General features: G+C 34.1%; 1 protein-coding gene across 1 annotated transcript; it reads left to right on the top strand.

Annotated features, from left to right (window-relative positions):
* The first annotated feature begins 4,834 nt into the window (after positions 1-4,834).
* On the top strand, positions 4,835-12,928 carry LOC140441823 (uncharacterized). The gene is made up of 3 exons (XM_072532763.1): positions 4,835-5,127; positions 6,569-6,942; positions 12,729-12,928. Exons 1-3 carry the CDS (start codon positions 4,880-4,882, stop codon positions 12,836-12,838), a joined length of 732 nt encoding a protein of 243 aa, XP_072388864.1. The 5' UTR covers positions 4,835-4,879; the 3' UTR covers positions 12,839-12,928.
* Positions 12,929-18,134: the final 5,206 nt, after the last annotated feature.

Below are 18,134 nucleotides of genomic sequence, written 5' to 3'. Positions count from 1 at the left end.
AAACCTACTAAATAAAAGTAAGGAAGAGTTATATTGTAATGTGGAGCTAATGTGTAATTTAACTTAAAATATTATGTTTGAAAATTGTATAATAATTATTGAAATGGAATGAGATAAAGAGAATATTTTGGATATAAGTAGGCAACCATCAATACATATACCTGCTGTACTCGGGATAAATAAAAGGTTCTTAAGGCATTTTTCTGTATGTTTGTAATCAACATTTGATACCTGAAAATCATATGGTAAGTAGGTGTGGTATAAACTTTAACATCACACCATATTTTCAACAAAAATGTAGGTAACACACAATATATTTAGTACCATTTTAAGAGTTTTTAGCCAAATATTTAGTGGCTTGACTCATGTATACCTGGTAAGTATTTAACCACATTGCTTTTTCAACCTTAGCCAAAATTTAACCTTTAAGTTTGCATTATTTAAAGTGGTAATACTTATTTCAGGAAATACACTGGTGATGCACTTTTTAGTCCGAAAACATTTTGTGATGCAACCTGAAAGGGTCTAGTACGATGACGACTAAACATAGATTTCGAAGCCAATAATGTGAAAAATAAAAATTTTATTTTACCTAATAATTATTTTCGATAACAATTTCTTGATATTTCAAACGGGTATTCTTACAATAGTTTTCTTTAGTACCGAAGAATATGTTGATATAAATTTAGTATATTAGTAACTCAATGAAACGTATTTTTACTTCCACTATGTCTCTCTTCTCTATCCAAAATACCTCTGTCTTTCAGAGACTTTCTATAATTTGTTTCATAGAGAACGGCATCTGCGTATTATTCACCAGAAGGCATAAATTAAATCTGACCAAACAACTATTAAAACTAATCAAAAAAATATTATAACAAAACAAAACTAGCGGACCAACTCGACATCGAGTTTTTTAAATGAAATTTTTATTTTGCGAGAAAAATATACAATATATACAATGACCGGAAGTAAAAATATTTTTATCAATAACTCAAAAACTATAAATGATAATTTCGTGAACTTACATTTTTGAACTCTACGTTGAATTTTCTATTGATTTGACTAATAAAAACGAAACCGGAAGTCGACCTCAAAACCGGAATGCAATTTTTAGTTCATCAAATGTCGACATGGATATCATTTAGCAGTTAATTTTGCATGCTGATCACGAATCCGATGTCAGATTTGCTTTATCTTGACGTTTTATGCGCGTTTCGGGTCACTTCCGGTGCCGAATCGCAACCGGAAGTGCATATTTAGATTCGTCTCGACGAGACCTTTCGATCCATATATACATTGTGGGGTCTAAAACTTAAAGTAAATTTTAACTTCCGGTCATCTCAAAACCGGAAGTGAATTTTTGTACCAAAAGTATATCTTGACAATCTCATACGTAATACTAATAATATTCCGAAAAAATATTTTAATTATCTAATATGGTTTTTGAGTAAAGTGGTGGACAAGAAAAGGGCTTAGCGTTTTAGTATATTTTTAACTTCCGGTCATCTCAAAACCGGAAATGAATTTTTGTACCAAAAGTATATCTTGACAATCTCATACGTAATACTAATAATATTCCGAAAAAATATTTTAATTATCTAATATGGTTTTTGAGTAAAGTGGTGGACAAGAAAAGGGCTTAGCGTTTTAGTATATTTTTAACTTCCGGTCATCTCAAAACCGGAAGTGAATTTTTGTACCAAAAGTATATCTTGACAATCTCATACGTAATACTAATAATATTCCGAAAAAATATTTTAATTATCTAATATGGTTTTTGAGTAAAGTGGTGGACAAGAAAAGGGCTTAGCGTTTTAGTATATAAGATACCACAAGAATAAGGATCAAGCACCCTAATGCCTCTCTTTAAAAAGGTAGACAAATCGTACCCGGAGAACTAGAAAGGAATTAACCTTTTAAACACAATAGTAAAATTAACTAAGTGATCACAAATAAACTGAATGACATTATAATACTAGCAGAAGAACAATAATGTTTTAGGTCGGGAAGATCATACACCGACGCTATATTTATAATGAGGAAACTGTAAGAGAAATCATTGAAATACAACAAACGGGCATATTTATTTGCCATGGATCTAAAAAAAAACTATCGAAAGTATATACCAGAACAGCACAATAAAAGTAAATGTAGAAGAAGAACTCATTCACGTAATACTAATCTCTCAAAGTAAAGATTATGTACATCGTATGCTTTACCAATTTAATATAACCGCCAGAAACTTGAACATGATAATTTCACCAAAAAAGTCACAATGTATGGTTATAACAGCATGTCTCATCATCATTGGCTCTATAATCCATAGTGCGTCTTGGCCTGTTCTAGGATCAGCTTTTTTTCCTTTCTATCCTTCGCCTTGGTTTTACAATTTCGAAGTCTTATCACTCGTATGTCGTTGATATACGGTTGATACGGCTGATGCCAAACATTGGAGGCCCAGGTAGGATCAAAAGAAAGGTGTTAAATGGAGTTTCCCAGTCGGTGGTAACATACGACGCCCCCGTGTGGTGTAGCGTACTAAACACTGCGAAATACGCTAAGCTGATGGAGACTTCGCAAAGGCGAATGCTCCTCAGGGTATCTAGCGCATATAGGACAGTTTCAAATGAGGCTCTATATGTCATTGGAACGCTGATACCTATCGTTTTGTTGTGCAAAGAGCGAGCGAGGGTGTATGCGAGGAGGATGGATGTAAATATAGATAAGAATGAGAGAGAAAGAACGATAGTAGAGTGGCAAAGAGAATGGGTGAGTGATAGCGGACAGGCAAAGTGGACGAAGGAGCTTATTCCCGATCTGAGGCCGTGGTGGGAATGTAAGTTCAAGAAACTAAACTACTTCGTGACCGGACATGGTAGTTTTGGCACTTTCACAAATAGAATAGGCAAATCTGTCTCGGCAGACTGTACTATTTGTGGGGTACCGGACGCTCCACCCCACATTTTTAACTGTCAGAGATGGGCAAAGGAGAGGGGAGATTTCGAGAGGCGAATGGGTTTCGGGCTGGTTGAAAGACACGTTGTAAACATAATGTTGAGAGGAGAGAAAGAATGGAGAGAAGTACACTGTCTGATTTATGGGGCGATGAAGAAAAAGGAGCAGGAGGACAGAGGAGGAAATTGAGCCAGGGATCTGAAATTTATGGTTAATACTATTTATTAGTTTATGGCCTAACGTCCGAAACATTTTCTAATTTACGGTAATCGGTATAATTATTTGCATCCAAAGCATCCGCATTGTCGGGATGTCTGCGGGAGATAGTCTGGTCAAATCCGTATATGCGCACAGATAGTAAAATTAGAATCTACAAGACTTGCATACGACCGATCATGACATATGGCACAGAAGTGCGGGAAGATACCAACAAAACGAAACAGATGCTAAGGCTTGCCGAGATGAAAACCCTAAGAACAATAGTCGGCAAAACAAGAAGAGACAGGGTGAGAAATACAAACGTTAGAGAGCAGTGCAAAATTTAAGATATTGTAAGATGGGGAAGGCAGCGTAAAAGGATGTGGTACAGTCATGTAAGACGAATGGATGAGAATAGACTCCCAAAAATTGCCCTAGAAAATAACCCGCCTGGTTCAAGACCTCCAGGAAGACCACCTAAAAGATGGAGGGATAGTTGGCAATCTACCTCCCAGGAAATTAACCAGAGGCAGCTTCAGAATTAAACAGATCGAAAGATCTCCAAGAAGTAGAAGAAGAAAAAGAAGAAGAAGGTATGATTATTTATAAATTTTTAGTTTTTTATTTTAGTTGTCCATTGAGTGGCAAAACAACCTCTCTGGAACGGTAGTTAAAGTTTTAGCCAGAGCACGGTTAATCCGGCACTACCCTCGGGTCTTCTGGCTTAGTATCCTACTAGGCCGAAAGATGCCAGGGTGTCTTGTTCCGTGACGTAGATGTCCAAAAAAGATTTCCTTCATCGTTGCCTATCAGAATTCAATGGGTACCTTCTACGGCTCTTACTGGAATCTGGCAATACGGCAATTAAAAAAAAAAAGAAAAAAAACTCGTATGTCGTCTCCCACTTGGTCCTTAAATTGTGCTCTGGGCCCGCCTCCTCTCCTCACTCCATCTGGTCTTTGATGATAATGTGTTTCGACGGCTCCATCTCGTTCATTCGCTCTAAGTGGCCTAGCCACTGCAGCCTGTTTAGTAACGACGGCGTGAAATTTTTCCCCAATAGAAAGACGATCAGTGGAAAGAAAACGAAAACGATGGAACGACAACTTACTGCTGGAGGCACTGCTACCTAAGAAATCCCAATATAAATCGAAATATGTCTTGGATTGAGCGTGAACACAGTTCAGTATTACATAGTGGTGTTTATTTTCTGTCATTAAAAGTTAATGTAATAAAAGTTAATCTATGTAACGTGTCACCACTATAAAGTAGGAAAATTGGTTGGTAAAGAAAAATGCCTTTAACTCTCCCATCTGTCTTTGATTTCTTCCACCAATGTACGTGGAAACACGTTGTAATGTTAATGGAGAATACAATTTTTGGAGAAAAGAGACAGGCGTTCATGCGTTCATGCATTCTATTGTTTAATATATTGCCTTCTATGAAATAAATTATTATTAATATAAATAAACTAAAACAAACCTCATTATATGTTACGAAAGACAGAGAGAGATAATTTTTATTATTTTGTGCAATTAATTTAATACCACACATTTGTACCTCATTTAAGTACTTTCAATGTTATCAATTCGAACGATCCGGTACGGTCCTGGATAAATATATTAAATGGAAAGTCAAAAATCCTTTTCAAGCATGCCCACCATCTATTTAGAACTGATTTATTTTCATTTTATATCTTTTTCAGTCAACATCGATACGCGCCATGAAGAAAACAATAGTAATATTTTTCGGTATTTTGTGCGGAGTTTTTGATTTCCAAAAAAGCGGGTCTCTTCTCGTTGCAGCTGATTCCTACTTAGACGCGTACAAAGAATCACAAAACGAGAAGTTGGATGCTGCAGTGACGAAAAAAGGAAATATCAATAGGGAATACACTGGAGAGTATCCTGCGCCTTATCAGTACGGCCCACCCACACAGCCTGTTTCGAATTACGGTCCTCCTGCACCTCAGTAAGTATAATATTTATTCACATAAAAGATACTCGCTTCTTCTTATTGTTATGTAGATATGACTTTTTCCGTTTTTCACTGTGCCTCCAGTAAGTCATCGTTCCATCGTTTTCATGGTCTTCCCACTGATTTTCTTCCTATTGAGGAACCGTCATTTGATGTCTTTGCATCTTACCATCGATTTTTCTAAGGGTTTTTATTTGTGCTATTTCTAGTATTGTTTTTCTTCGCTCTGTGTCAGGTCGTATTTCTGTCACGACTATTACTATTGGTCTGATGATTGTTTTGTAAATTCTGCCTTTCATTTCGTCCCCGATATTTTTCCTGCTATATATTGCTTGCTCCATATTCTGTTTGTTCTATTTACTTGATCTTTCACTTCTGTTTCGAGCTTTCCGTAGCTAGAAAGTGTGATGCCTATATATTTAAACTCCATCACTTGTTCTATTATCTGACTCTCCAGTTACAATTTACATCTTAGTTACAATCAGATTATTTTAAGTTGTTTTTCTCCCATTTGATATCGTTTTTTCGTTCTTACTTTTGTATTATTTACTTTTGTATCACTGATTAGGTTGAACAATAGAGGGCTCCAGCAATCCTTCTATCTTTTTTCATTGAAAGCTTTAATTGGGTCAGTTAATCCCTTTTCTTAAATCAATTTTATTGTGTTGTTCTGGTAGATATTCTCGATTATTTTAATTATTCCTATAAATTCCTCTTGCGTAAAATAACTGGATAACTTCAGTTAATTTGACCCTGTTAAATGCCTTCTTAAACTTGCCTCATTATAAATATAGCGTCGGTGCATGCTCTTCCGTACCTAAAACCTTACTGTTCTTCTGCTAGTGTTATAATGTTATTCAGTTTATTTGTTATCACTTTTTGATTTGTCTCCCTTTATGAAGAGAGATATTAGGATGCTTGATCTCCATTATTGTGATATTCTGTTTTGTTCTATTATTTTTTGATCAGTTTTAATAGTTGTTTAGTCAGATCTGGTCCTTCGTGCTTTCAGTCTTCTGTCCTTTTTTTATTATTTGCTATATTTTAATTTTCTTAATGAAAGGGGCTGATAGCTCAGACGATAGAGTGAGTTCAACAGTTAGTAGTTAGGTTTGTAACGTCGAGAAAGCTGTCGTGACTGTATACATGGAAAAAGTGCTCCTAAAAGAATATTTTGTAAATAAAATTGAAGGCACAAGGTAGAGACGTAGACCAAGGAAGCGATGGCTGCAGGATGTGGCAGAAGATTTAAGAGAGATGCACGTCAGTCTGTGGGCGAATTATGGTTAAGGCCAGAAATAATGAAAAAAATCATGAACATTCTCTTTGGAATTAATGATTTCTTAGAATTCTCTGCCATTCAATCATAATTTGACTGAACCTTTGGGTTATTTTAGCTGAAATAATAATATATTTTGTTAAAATTTTATTGTAGATATGGAGCACCAGTATACGGACCACCAAATCCAGGACCTCCGGCCCCTCCACCACCACCACCACCACCGCCACCACCGGCACCACAACCAGTTTATGGACCACCAGCACCAATTTACGGACCACCCGGATCTTCTATCCAGGTGTTTTATGGAGCCCCACACGCTCTAGGATCCTTATGGGAAAAACTCAAGTGGAAACTGGATCTTTTTACGTTAGGAAAAATTTTACTGAAGCTGGTCTTATTTAAGAAGTTCGTCAGTTTTGTGGCGGTTTTATGTTTACTATTTTTCATTCCTGCTTTGAAGAATAAGTTTGGATTTGGGAATAATGGAGGTGAAGGTGATCTAAATTATAGGAGTATTGGGAGGATAGGTAAGAAAAAAAAATTACTATTTTCGCGCATCATTTTAAATAATACTTTGCTTATTCCTATATATTTTGTTTTAACATATTTGTGATTGATTATTTTTGGTAAAATGGCAAAATTTAATGTTTCTTGGTACATTTTTGTTGCAGAGATAAACAAGATTCAAATTTTATTTGTATATTTGTAAAAACGATTAAAGGTTATTTGTATAAAAACACTTTTTCACGAAAGTTCGAATTTTATATCATGTTATTCAGGTCTAACAAGTGACTTCACGTATAAGAGTGGTATTATCTAGTGTCTAGTGCTGTATTATGCAACTAGGAAAGCTTTCTTCAGCAAAAATTAATGTTATATTAGCCCTTTTGCAACTAATGGATAATCGAATTTAACAAGAATTAGCCTAAGCCTTCAACGCTTCTCAGAGTGTGATTCTGATTAGTCGGGCTTGGTATCGTGTTTAAGAAGATGGTACAGCTAATACATGACACGAAAGTAGTCGAGGACTGGCGAGGGCGACCTAGGTCCAAAAGGAGGGACTATTTTATTTGTTCGACAGTAAGAAGACATCGTACATTATCAGTTTCTAGGCTTCTGACACATACTGACATTACTGTTTTGAGTGTAATTTCTTTGGAGTCTAAACTAAACAATCTGGTTAATGAGTCACTTGCTCAATATATTTCTCAAAATCATTTATATCTGCGTCTACCAGCACCTGCAGCTTGATGTTATCGATACACAGTTAGGATTCATAAAAGGGTTGTAGTCCATTCAAATGTTCCATTTTTAGGCCTTGGTGTGCATTTCTTAGAGGACGCAATTTTATTTTTTCCGATTTGTTTTGAATGTTAGTATAAGCTTAAGTTTGTTGGGTTGTCACCCTTGTCCTCCGGCAGCCATCTTGAAAAAAGAAGTGTTTGCACCTTCAGGATAATATCAAATTCTGATTGTTTGGTGTGTTTAAGTATTATGTGTTAATGTGAAAATAAGAACGACGAAGAATAGAGTCAGCCGGCAAGGAAAAACAAAAGGAACACATTACGGGACATTGAGGGACCAAATAAGAAATGCAGATATAAGTACCGAAGTAAATATATTCTCAACGAATAAAAAAATACATGGACAATACCCAATACAACAGGAGTAATATCCGAAGATTGGTTGCTGTCTACGTTTGTAACACTACCAAAGTCAGCACATGCGACAGAATGCTCCCAGTACAGAACAATTTCCTTAATAAGCCACATACTTAAGATATGTCTCAAAATAGAAGACTATACAAAAAAATACAAGAATATATAGATGACACCCAGTTTGGATTCAGAGGAGGACTAGGAACGAGAGAGGCTCTGTTCGCTTTTAACGTTCTCGCGAAAAGATGATTAGATATGAATCAGGATCTCTATGTCCGCTTTATAAATTATCAAAAGGCTTTTGATAGAGTACGACATCAAAAACTCGTAAAACTGTTAAAAGAAAAGAATGTGGATAGTCGAGATACACGGGTTATTGTGAATCTGTACTGGAATCAAAAAACAAAGGTTAGAATCGAAAATGTCGGTACAGAAACTATAGAAATCAAAAGAGGTGTTAGACAGGGTTGCGTGTTGTCCCCATTGTTATTCAATCTGTACAACGAAGCTATTTTTAAGGAAGCAATATCAGAGGAACAACAGGGTATACCAATAAACGGAAAAATCTTGAACGACATAGTAATAGTAATTAGACATATTAGTAAATAGATTACATCATGTCAGTATAAAATATGGACTACAAATGAACGTTAAGAAAACTAAGTACATGATTATTTCTAAGCAAAATACAGTAGGAAGGCTAGATATCGAGGGAAAGCAAGTAGAAAGAGTGAATAACTACAAATATCTGGGAACATGGTTAAATAAAAACAATGACCAAGGTAGAGAAATAAGGACACTCATTGAAATTGCAAGACAAGCATTTATAAAAATAAAAACAATGTTTGTTAATCGAGACCTTCCTCTGGAGCTGATGATAAGAGCCTTAAGATGCTACATGTTCTCGACTTTGTTTTATGGAATGGAAAGCTGGATACTAAAAGTGGATAATATAAAGAAGTTTGAATCATTTGACATGTGGTGCTATAGAAGGATTTTGAAAATACCATGGAGCTAACGAGTTACAAATTCAGAAGTGTTAAGAAGGCTACAAAAGGATTGCGAGGTTATAAAGCACATTAAAATAAGAAAACTGGAATATTTAGGCCACATTACCAAAGGTGCCAAATATGATATATTAAGGCTCATAATGCAAGGTAAAATCAAGGGTAAAAGACCCATAGGAAGACGAAGAATTTCCTGGCTGAGAAACCTAAGAGAGTGGTATAGTTGCAGCTCAGTAGATCTTTTCAGAGCAGCGGCCAATAAGGCACGGATAGCTGTGATGATAGCCAAACTCCGATAGGAGAAGGAACTACAAGAAGAAGAACAAAACACGTTAAGATAGAGAGAATATATTGAAAGAATGAACCAAAATAGATCGATAACACATGTTGTAAAATATAAATTACGCGAAAAAAGAGACATGTAACGGCTCTGAAGAAGATGGCAAATTTCAAGATAGAACAGAAGCAGAACATTGAAGCCCAATCCTTGAAGTGAAAAAGAAGAAGGGAAGGTTATAAAATTAGAATATTATAGGTAAAAAGAAATAAAATAAGACTTACTCACAATCAATTTAATTTTACTACCAAAATGACCGGTTTCGCTTTCTACACTTTGTAAAGCATCTTCAGGTCAAACGGTACAAAGTAAATTAAATTAAATTAATCATTTTATTAAAAAAATTTCAATAAATTAACACATATTTCTAAAATATATCTTTTGAATAAATATAAATAACTTTTAATAATTTAAATAGGTAATATAAAACATCACTTTCATTTAACAAACAATCAGATAATACTGTATTCCTATTTCATTTGTTAACATCTCTCCCCTCAAGAAACTTCCCCGGTAATTATCAAACAGTTACAATAAAAATCGAAGATTACCCATCATCAGCAATACAGGATAGTTTGAACTATGTTTCCCGAATCATTACCTAATAATTCTTGTACCGGCATCATTTAATTTACTTTGTAGGTACCGTTTGACCTGAAGATGCTTTGCAAAGTGTAGAAAGCGAAACCGGTCGTTTTGGTAGTAAAATTAAATTGATTGTAAGTCTTATTTTTTTTCTTTTCACCTATTTGAAATGGACTACCACAGGCAACACATTCATGATTAGAATATTATATTTCCGAACAAACATTACTTAATATAAAGATCTCAATAGTTCTATAATTTAATATTTGAGTTATTTATTTGTACTAAAGTCACGTGATCCAAACCTTATTGCTATATATTATAAAAACGGCTCTTCGACATCCAAATACAAAATTTTATAAATCCATTGAGCTTAAACAACTGTTGATCTACAAAACCACATATTTTGAAACACAACAATTTTTAATACTAACTTTCACCTAGATATTTCGACACCCCAAGGTACAATTTGAAAATTTCTACGTAATCGTGTATAAGTCGGTTGGCCTTTTTCCAAAATCTTGACTATGTATCAACGCACGTGCGAGAGCGTACAGTATTATGTCTACCTGCTATTAAAAAGTAGTATCAAAACAAGCTGGTCAAGGAACAATTTATTATTGAATGTATTTTTAAATAAAGTCCTTCAAAAGTTTAAGATTTTGGAGGCAGAATTTAAAATATGTAGGTGTGTAACGAATAAATAAAAAATATAAAAGCGATTCTGTAAAATGCATGTTCTTACTTTTTGTTCCTTAATTAAAATATTACGCTTTTGGTTTTCAAAACTTCATCATCAAAATCATCAAAATAAATGATGAAATAAATTATGAAAAAACCAAAGTAATGAGCATTAACACCCAGTCATAGAATCAGAAGATTACGTATTTAGGTTCCTTCTAACCAATGAGAACTTTATCATAGAAGATAGGGTACTGGGGAGGTACTGGGGATACAGCCACTTTCAGATTGAATCTTAATTTGTTGTCATATTCTTAACTGTTGTAATATGCAAAAAAAACAGAAGAAATTAAATAGAAGATAACTTAAATGTTACTTTGGATTAAGTACATAACTAAAAATCAGAAAGCTAAGCAAGAAAACAAAAAACTATATACAAAACTCTTACTTTACCAGTGCTGATATGGATCTGAAACCTACCATCTCCAAATAAGATATAAATGTTTTACTCGTCTTTTCAAGAAGGATCTTGAAAGGAATATTATTAACTATGTTATCCAGATTTAGCCATACGGCTCACACTCTCTCTAAAAATGAAAATTCACTCATCCCAGATATCTACGGTATCAAAAGGATTGGGCTCTGGTGGGACTCTTTTCGTGTTGCTGGGGTATCTCCCAAACATTTTTGTACACATCTGGATGTTGAGAGTAGTACAGCTTTCTGCATGGTCTTGTAGAGATGTTAATTCAGACCTAGCTTTTTTATGTTTTCTAGGAGGTTCTTCGGAATGACTCCAGTAGTAGAGAGAATAATAGGTATTGTCTGGGTACTTTACATTCTCCACTGTCTTCGTATTTGAATTTCCAGATCCCTGTACTTGGGACTTGATATACAATCTTGGTTATAAATCTCTCTTTCGATTTCGATTTTTATGATATCGCGTCTAGTCTCTGAAGATTATTTCTTATGATTACCCGGTATTGATCTGCTACTTGTTCAGATACTTGAATATCTGGGTACTCTCTGCAAAATTCGACATACAGCTGTTGTCGATAGCCGATCGTTTCTTGACCGAAGTTTGTCACCTTGTAATAAAAGAGCAAAATATTTTCGTTCATAGGGACAGTCCATTTCATGCGCTGCCTCGGTCGTCCGCTTAAGTAAGCACCTGCTGATGTTTCAGCGCAACACCTTTAGCGAGTGGAGCTCTTGGTAATGTTTGGTTCGCTTGCGGTTCTTCTTGTTGTTAGGCTGTAGCTGATTGTATGACAGGGGCCCGCCTCCTTAACCCCTGCCACCGATTTCCCGCTTGCTGCCACGTCCAGTGTTCCAGACGTGCCCTGGCGATCCCCAGGCAGCGACCCTAAACATAAATCATTATTCACCATGTTCATGGGTATGCATTTTATACCTACAGCTAGGTGCCAGTTTTTGTTCCACTGCAAGTATCCCTGCTACCCTCTTGGTATCAGTGCTATGAATATCCAAAAAGCATTACCATACAATTATCTTATTTTGGTTGTATATGTACATATCAATATTATTTATGCTCATGGGCGACTGCAGATCGAAGTAAGTTTCTTTAAGTTAAAACTGTTAAAAGCTATCGTCTGAATAAGAGATTTTACTTGTTACTTTCAATCTGCGAATTATTTTGAAAAGCAATTAAATATTCTAAGATTTTACAGATTTTACAACCAAATATAACAAAACGTGCGGAGGTATCGAGAATAACTGACTTTTGTTACAAGAGTTCCACTCTTCCGGTCAGTCGCATTCGTGGACGTAAAAATATTTTGTGTCTGAAGACATGAAGATAAATTCTTATGTTCATCGGATCGGTACTAGGACTGATATAATAGGTGACTGTGACTGTAATAATGTTAATGAAGCAAACTTTATGTAATGACAATACTTTTACTCGACACACATTACACAAAAAAAAGAGTCTATTCAGATTAATTTAAATTAATTTGCCTGTATTTATTAATATAGTAAATAGTACAAGAAATAACTGAAAAAAAATTTTTGTTTTTTTTTAGATGCCAAAGAATTGGATATGCTTTACAGCACAGTCTACAAAGCAATAGACCAATTTTCTCTTACTCTAGACGACCGAACAAAAACGAGAAAGAAGATTAATTCCAGGTAGCCGCAGACTGACTTAGTAATATTACGATCTAATTTATTTATTTATTTTTAAATATTAATTTTATTGTATAATAAAAAGTACGAAAAATTATACGATATTGTTTTTGCGCGTCCTTGTATAGCGTAATTTATAGTGTTATTTAGTTTAAATATTTTTATTCGCTCAAGTTTAAGTATTACCTTTATTCTTTCTTTATTGCCTTATTTTAGTCTACTCTGTATTAACCCTTTAAGTGTATCTGCTACTACCCTTGTACCACATATTTTCGCCAGAGTAAATGAGTAGTACAAATCAGATTTCTACCTATTTACATCTATACATGTATTTTAGTAAGTAATGCATAGATGGCTCTGATATCGGAACGTCTACTCGTAAACATTGTAGTGGTACAACATTTGTGTACTAGTGGATTCTTAGTGTGCTTCTTTTTTTCAATTAGCACGTGACTGAATGTGTTTTGTTATTTTTTCTTCAAAATTTGACCATTGAGGAGTGCTATAAAAGGCAAGTGTTTTTTATTACCAATATAAGGATACTATACAATAGTTTCAGAATAAAAAATATATAAATCAAAAGTAAAGAAAATTGAAAATTATTTTGAATATATTTTAGAAAAATCTAAAATTCTCTCTTTTCCTATAAAATAAAAATATTTATAACCATCACAAATATGCTAAATTGGTTTCATATGTTGTGTTGGTTATTTTTGTACATTTTCGTCATGTAGTAGAACCTGACACACCATCAGAAAGATCTTCTAGCAGAAGTTCGTCTACAATAATGCCGTCTACTCCATCTGGAAGTGGTACAGCTAAAATATACATAGTAACTAACTACAAGCCTCTACGTAGAAAACGTAAAAATTCTACAATTTACGACTATTTAGAACACGAGGATTCAGATGACTCTGTAGCAGAATACCTGCCCGAAAAACACTATCAAAACAAAAAAATGAATGTTTTATCATCAAGTGAAGATGAAGCAACTTTCGATGTTACCAATGATTTTAAGGGGTGGTCTAAAGAACCAAGAATACCTATTGAATTTAAAAATTGTAATTATGCAGAGTTCAAGGGCTCGAAAGTGATACCGTCTTCTGAAGACCCAGTAAGTTTCTTTAATGTTTTTTTTTTTCAATGACACATTACTACAATATATTGTAGAACAGTCAAATTTATAAGCTGTCCAAGCCAACAAAAATTTAGATTTGTCCTTCGAAGAATTATTGAAAGCTTTCCTAGGAATTTTAATTCTAATGGAGGAATGTAATAGTTTACCTTCTATCAAAAAATACTGGTCTGTAGATCCAAATTTTCATAATGAAAGGATTACTTATATTTTTCCTCTAAAGAGATTTCTTAAAATATTAACATATATTCATTTGAATGATAACCAACAAATGCCAGAGAGAGGAACTCGGGAATTTGACAAGTTGTACAAAGTGTTGTGTACAGAAAATATTTCAATTGATGAAAGTATGGTTGCCTTTAAAGGAAGGACTACTTTGAAACAGTACATGCCAATGAAACCCATAAAGAGGATTATAAAAATTTGGGCAATGGCATGTGCTGAAACAGGTTACCTCATTAATTTTGAGGTATATCAAGGTTGAGAACTTGAACGGACTAACGAACATACTCTAGGGGAAAGAGTTATACTGATTTTAATTAAAGTGTTGGAAGAAAGGGGACCCTGCTTGTACTTTGACAATTGTTTTACCACACTTCATTTTATTAATTATTATTAAGTTATCAGAACTAGGTCATTTTGGTTATGGAACAGTAAGATACACACGAAAATATTTTCTAAAAGCACATTTAATAGATGACAGAAAAATCAAAATAAATGAAATTGATGGAGTTGTCTGCAATGATATTACTATAAGTAAGTGGAAGGATTTTGGGTCAAAATCTGTGACCGTATGCAGCAATATGCATAATCATGCAGAAACTGGTTTTGTTTGAGAACATCAAAAACTGGAGAACGAGAAAACATCCGCTGTCCTCAAGCCATTGTAGGCTACAATATGTATATGGGCGGTGTTGATCGGTTTGACCAACGAATGCAGACATACTCAGTAGCTTGGAAAAGTCGTGGGTGGTGGATGAAGATTATTACCTTTTTGACGCATCCATAGTAAATTCTTACATACTTTATAAAGAATCCCTTAGGCAAAGTAACAGTAGATAAAAGCAATATCTCACCTTAATTATAGATCCAAATTGGCTACCAGTCTTATAAAAGATTTTTCTGCAAGAAAAAAAATTGGGAGGCCATTGAACATGGAGTATTTTCAAAATGTTGGTCATTTTTCGCAGAAAACCACGCGAAGACGGTGCGATCAGTGCTCAAAAACGGGATTACAGTCGTAGACTGTGAAGTAGTTTTGTGCTTGGATTGTTAAACCATATCATTCAAGTGCCTGACCTATTATTTTTATTATTATATTTTTGTTTGTTTATTACAATATTGTGCAGTATTTTGTATTATTTTTGTATAAGTCCTATACCTATTATTGATACACTTTTTATCATTTGGTACACCCTATGTACCAGAGAAACTAGTATAAAAATTATTCCTTGTCTGAACTCTGGTACAACGGTTGACCAGCATTTTTTTCATAGAAAAAAACAAAAATATATTCAAAATCTAGTAACTTATATAGTAACTATAGTATTCGAAACTATTATCTAAAAAAACTTTGAAAAAAGTTCATCATAATTAACTTGCGGCTTAAAGGGTTAACGTATGGTCCATAACATCCAGTCCATAAGGAAAATCGAAACGGAGTAATAATTCAAAATTTTAAGGAAATTTACAGCACGAGTGGCTCAAACAAAATATGTATTTAAATAGAGACTGCCGCTAAAAATGTTGTGAATTTAAGACTTTTATCTGTCTCCACCGATATTAAGGAAATAAAGTCCACAAATGGGCGCCGCCAGAATCATTTTCAGGGGGTGCATCTGCTTTTTATGGAGTGTATTTACGCCTACACATACTATTAACCAATATAAAATGTAGCACCCCGCTGACAGCGCCTATGAGTCCACAATAGACTGCCCAGTAGTCTATTGTGCTAGTGGTCGGCCGGTGTTGCTTTTATACTTATGTGGTCTCCATTCCAATAGCCTTTTTGTCCTTCGACCATCTGTCATTCTCGCTATATGTTTAGCCCATCTCCATTTTAGTCTAATAAACTATAGAGTTCTTCACATCATGGATCGCTACATTTTCCTCTGTCACTTTCAGTTTAGTGGCTGGAGATTTTCTCAAATTGAGTGTTTCTGCTCCGTACTTTTCGTTTAAGACATCAAATCCTAATTTCATATCCCAGATATTTATATAAATCTAATATCTTAGCCTCGACCAAGGAAGTTCTTGGTGAAAGAAATATAAATAAAAATAAATCGTTCCCAAAACGAAGAACTTCATGGGTTTGTACAGAAGTGAAGGAAAAATGTAAAGAAAAGAAAAAAGCTTACCTGAAATACATGTCCACCAAAACACAAGAGGCATACTATAATTACAAGACAATTCGAAACGAAACACATAAACTTGTAAGAAAAATAAAAAATGATTACTGGGAACGCTTTTCGAAATAAATGGAACATGATTTTTACAGTCTGCAAAAGGAAATGTGGCGCTTCATAAGAGGTAAAAGAACGAAGGTATAGGAGCTAATAGAAACAAAACACATAGAAAAGAATACGTAGATTGACTTCCTAAAAAAGCTCTATGCACAGAAAGACGCTAGAACCGGAAACACCAGAAATTACCACAAATGAAGAACTTAATATTAATGTACAGAAAGTTCGGAAAATTTTTGAAAATCTAAAGAACAGAAAAGCAGCAGGTAAAGATTGGGTACCAAACGAATTACTGAAATATAGGGAGCAACAATAACAAAACAATTAACAACATTATTTTATAACATTATAAAACACAATAAAATACATGAAGACTTGAGAACGAGCGAACCAATTCTACGATTCAAAAAAGGAGATAAAAAACAGCCAGAAAACTACAGAGGTATAAACTTGTTAAATACTACGCCAAAATTTACAACTAAAATTTTAGAAGTGCTAATAAATTAGAGGATGGTTTTCGTAGTGGAAGATCGTGTACAGATGCAATATTCGTTATTCGCTCCGTGCGTGACCATGGTAGGGGTACCTTGAAACGATGCCAGCATGCGTAGCGGCGAAATATGACAAAATTGGAATCATGGAATCTTTTTACGCATAAATTTTATCAAAAATGTGTGCAAATACATGTTGCGTATTTAATTGTGCTAATAATAGCAAAAATAGGAAGTGTAGTTTTTATAGGTTCCCAAAGATTGCATATAAATTAGAGAAAAGAAAAAGATGGATCCGTGCTATTAATATGAAAAAGTAAATATCACATAATCTCATTTTTATGCAATTGAAATAGGAAATATTTAAATAACTTACCTTAAATGATATTTTATAAGGCTTCAAGCTAACTGCAGAGTGCCTGATGACTTTAGCTTTTATATCATACCTTTTACTATTACTGTTTTTAACTATATGCTCTTTCACGTGAAAAACTTGATTTGCCAGTACTAGATTTTTCCCTTTCTTTTCCGTTTGGGGTTAAAAAGATATATTATGATGAATTTTGAGAAACCCAGTTTTTAATACTACATTTATTTTGTACATAAACTGAAAAAATATAATTAAAAAGTTAATTATTAATAATTGTCAATTTCGCCTGTATTTAACAATGTCAAACATATTATTATTATTATGTTTAACATGAAAATTGGTAAGTCCAAAATAGTCAGATGAAGGCGGTGGGTGTCGCGTCAGTCACGCACGGAGCGAATAAAGCAAATTACTGCAATTACTAGAGTATAATAGACCAGCATTTCTGTGTCTGATTGACCTAAAGAAAGCGTTTGACAGAGTAAGACTAAAAGATGTAATCCATCTTCTGTATAATAGAGAAATTCCCCTAAATATTATAAAAACTATCGAAAAGATCTACCAAAACAACAAAATACAAGTCAGAATAGATGGAAAACTTACAGAACCTACAGAAGTAGGCAGCGGAATAACACAAGGGGATTGATTGAGCCCCATGCTCTTCAATTTGATCATGGATAAAATCATCAAAAGCGTTAACAAAGGAAGAGGATACAGAATGAGAAACAAAGAAATAAAAATATTCTGTTACTTTGTTAAATGAAGATAGTCTGCAAAGACTGGTCCACAGATAAAGCATACATAAGAGAAACTAAATAAAATACACAGAAAACTAAAACAATAAT

Source organism: Diabrotica undecimpunctata, chromosome 1 (genome assembly GCF_040954645.1).
Source record: "Diabrotica undecimpunctata isolate CICGRU chromosome 1, icDiaUnde3, whole genome shotgun sequence".
NCBI lineage: Eukaryota > Metazoa > Arthropoda > Insecta > Coleoptera > Chrysomelidae > Diabrotica > Diabrotica undecimpunctata.
The sequence above is the reverse complement of the archived record's forward strand: the minus strand, read 5'-3'. Positions and strand labels throughout refer to the sequence as shown.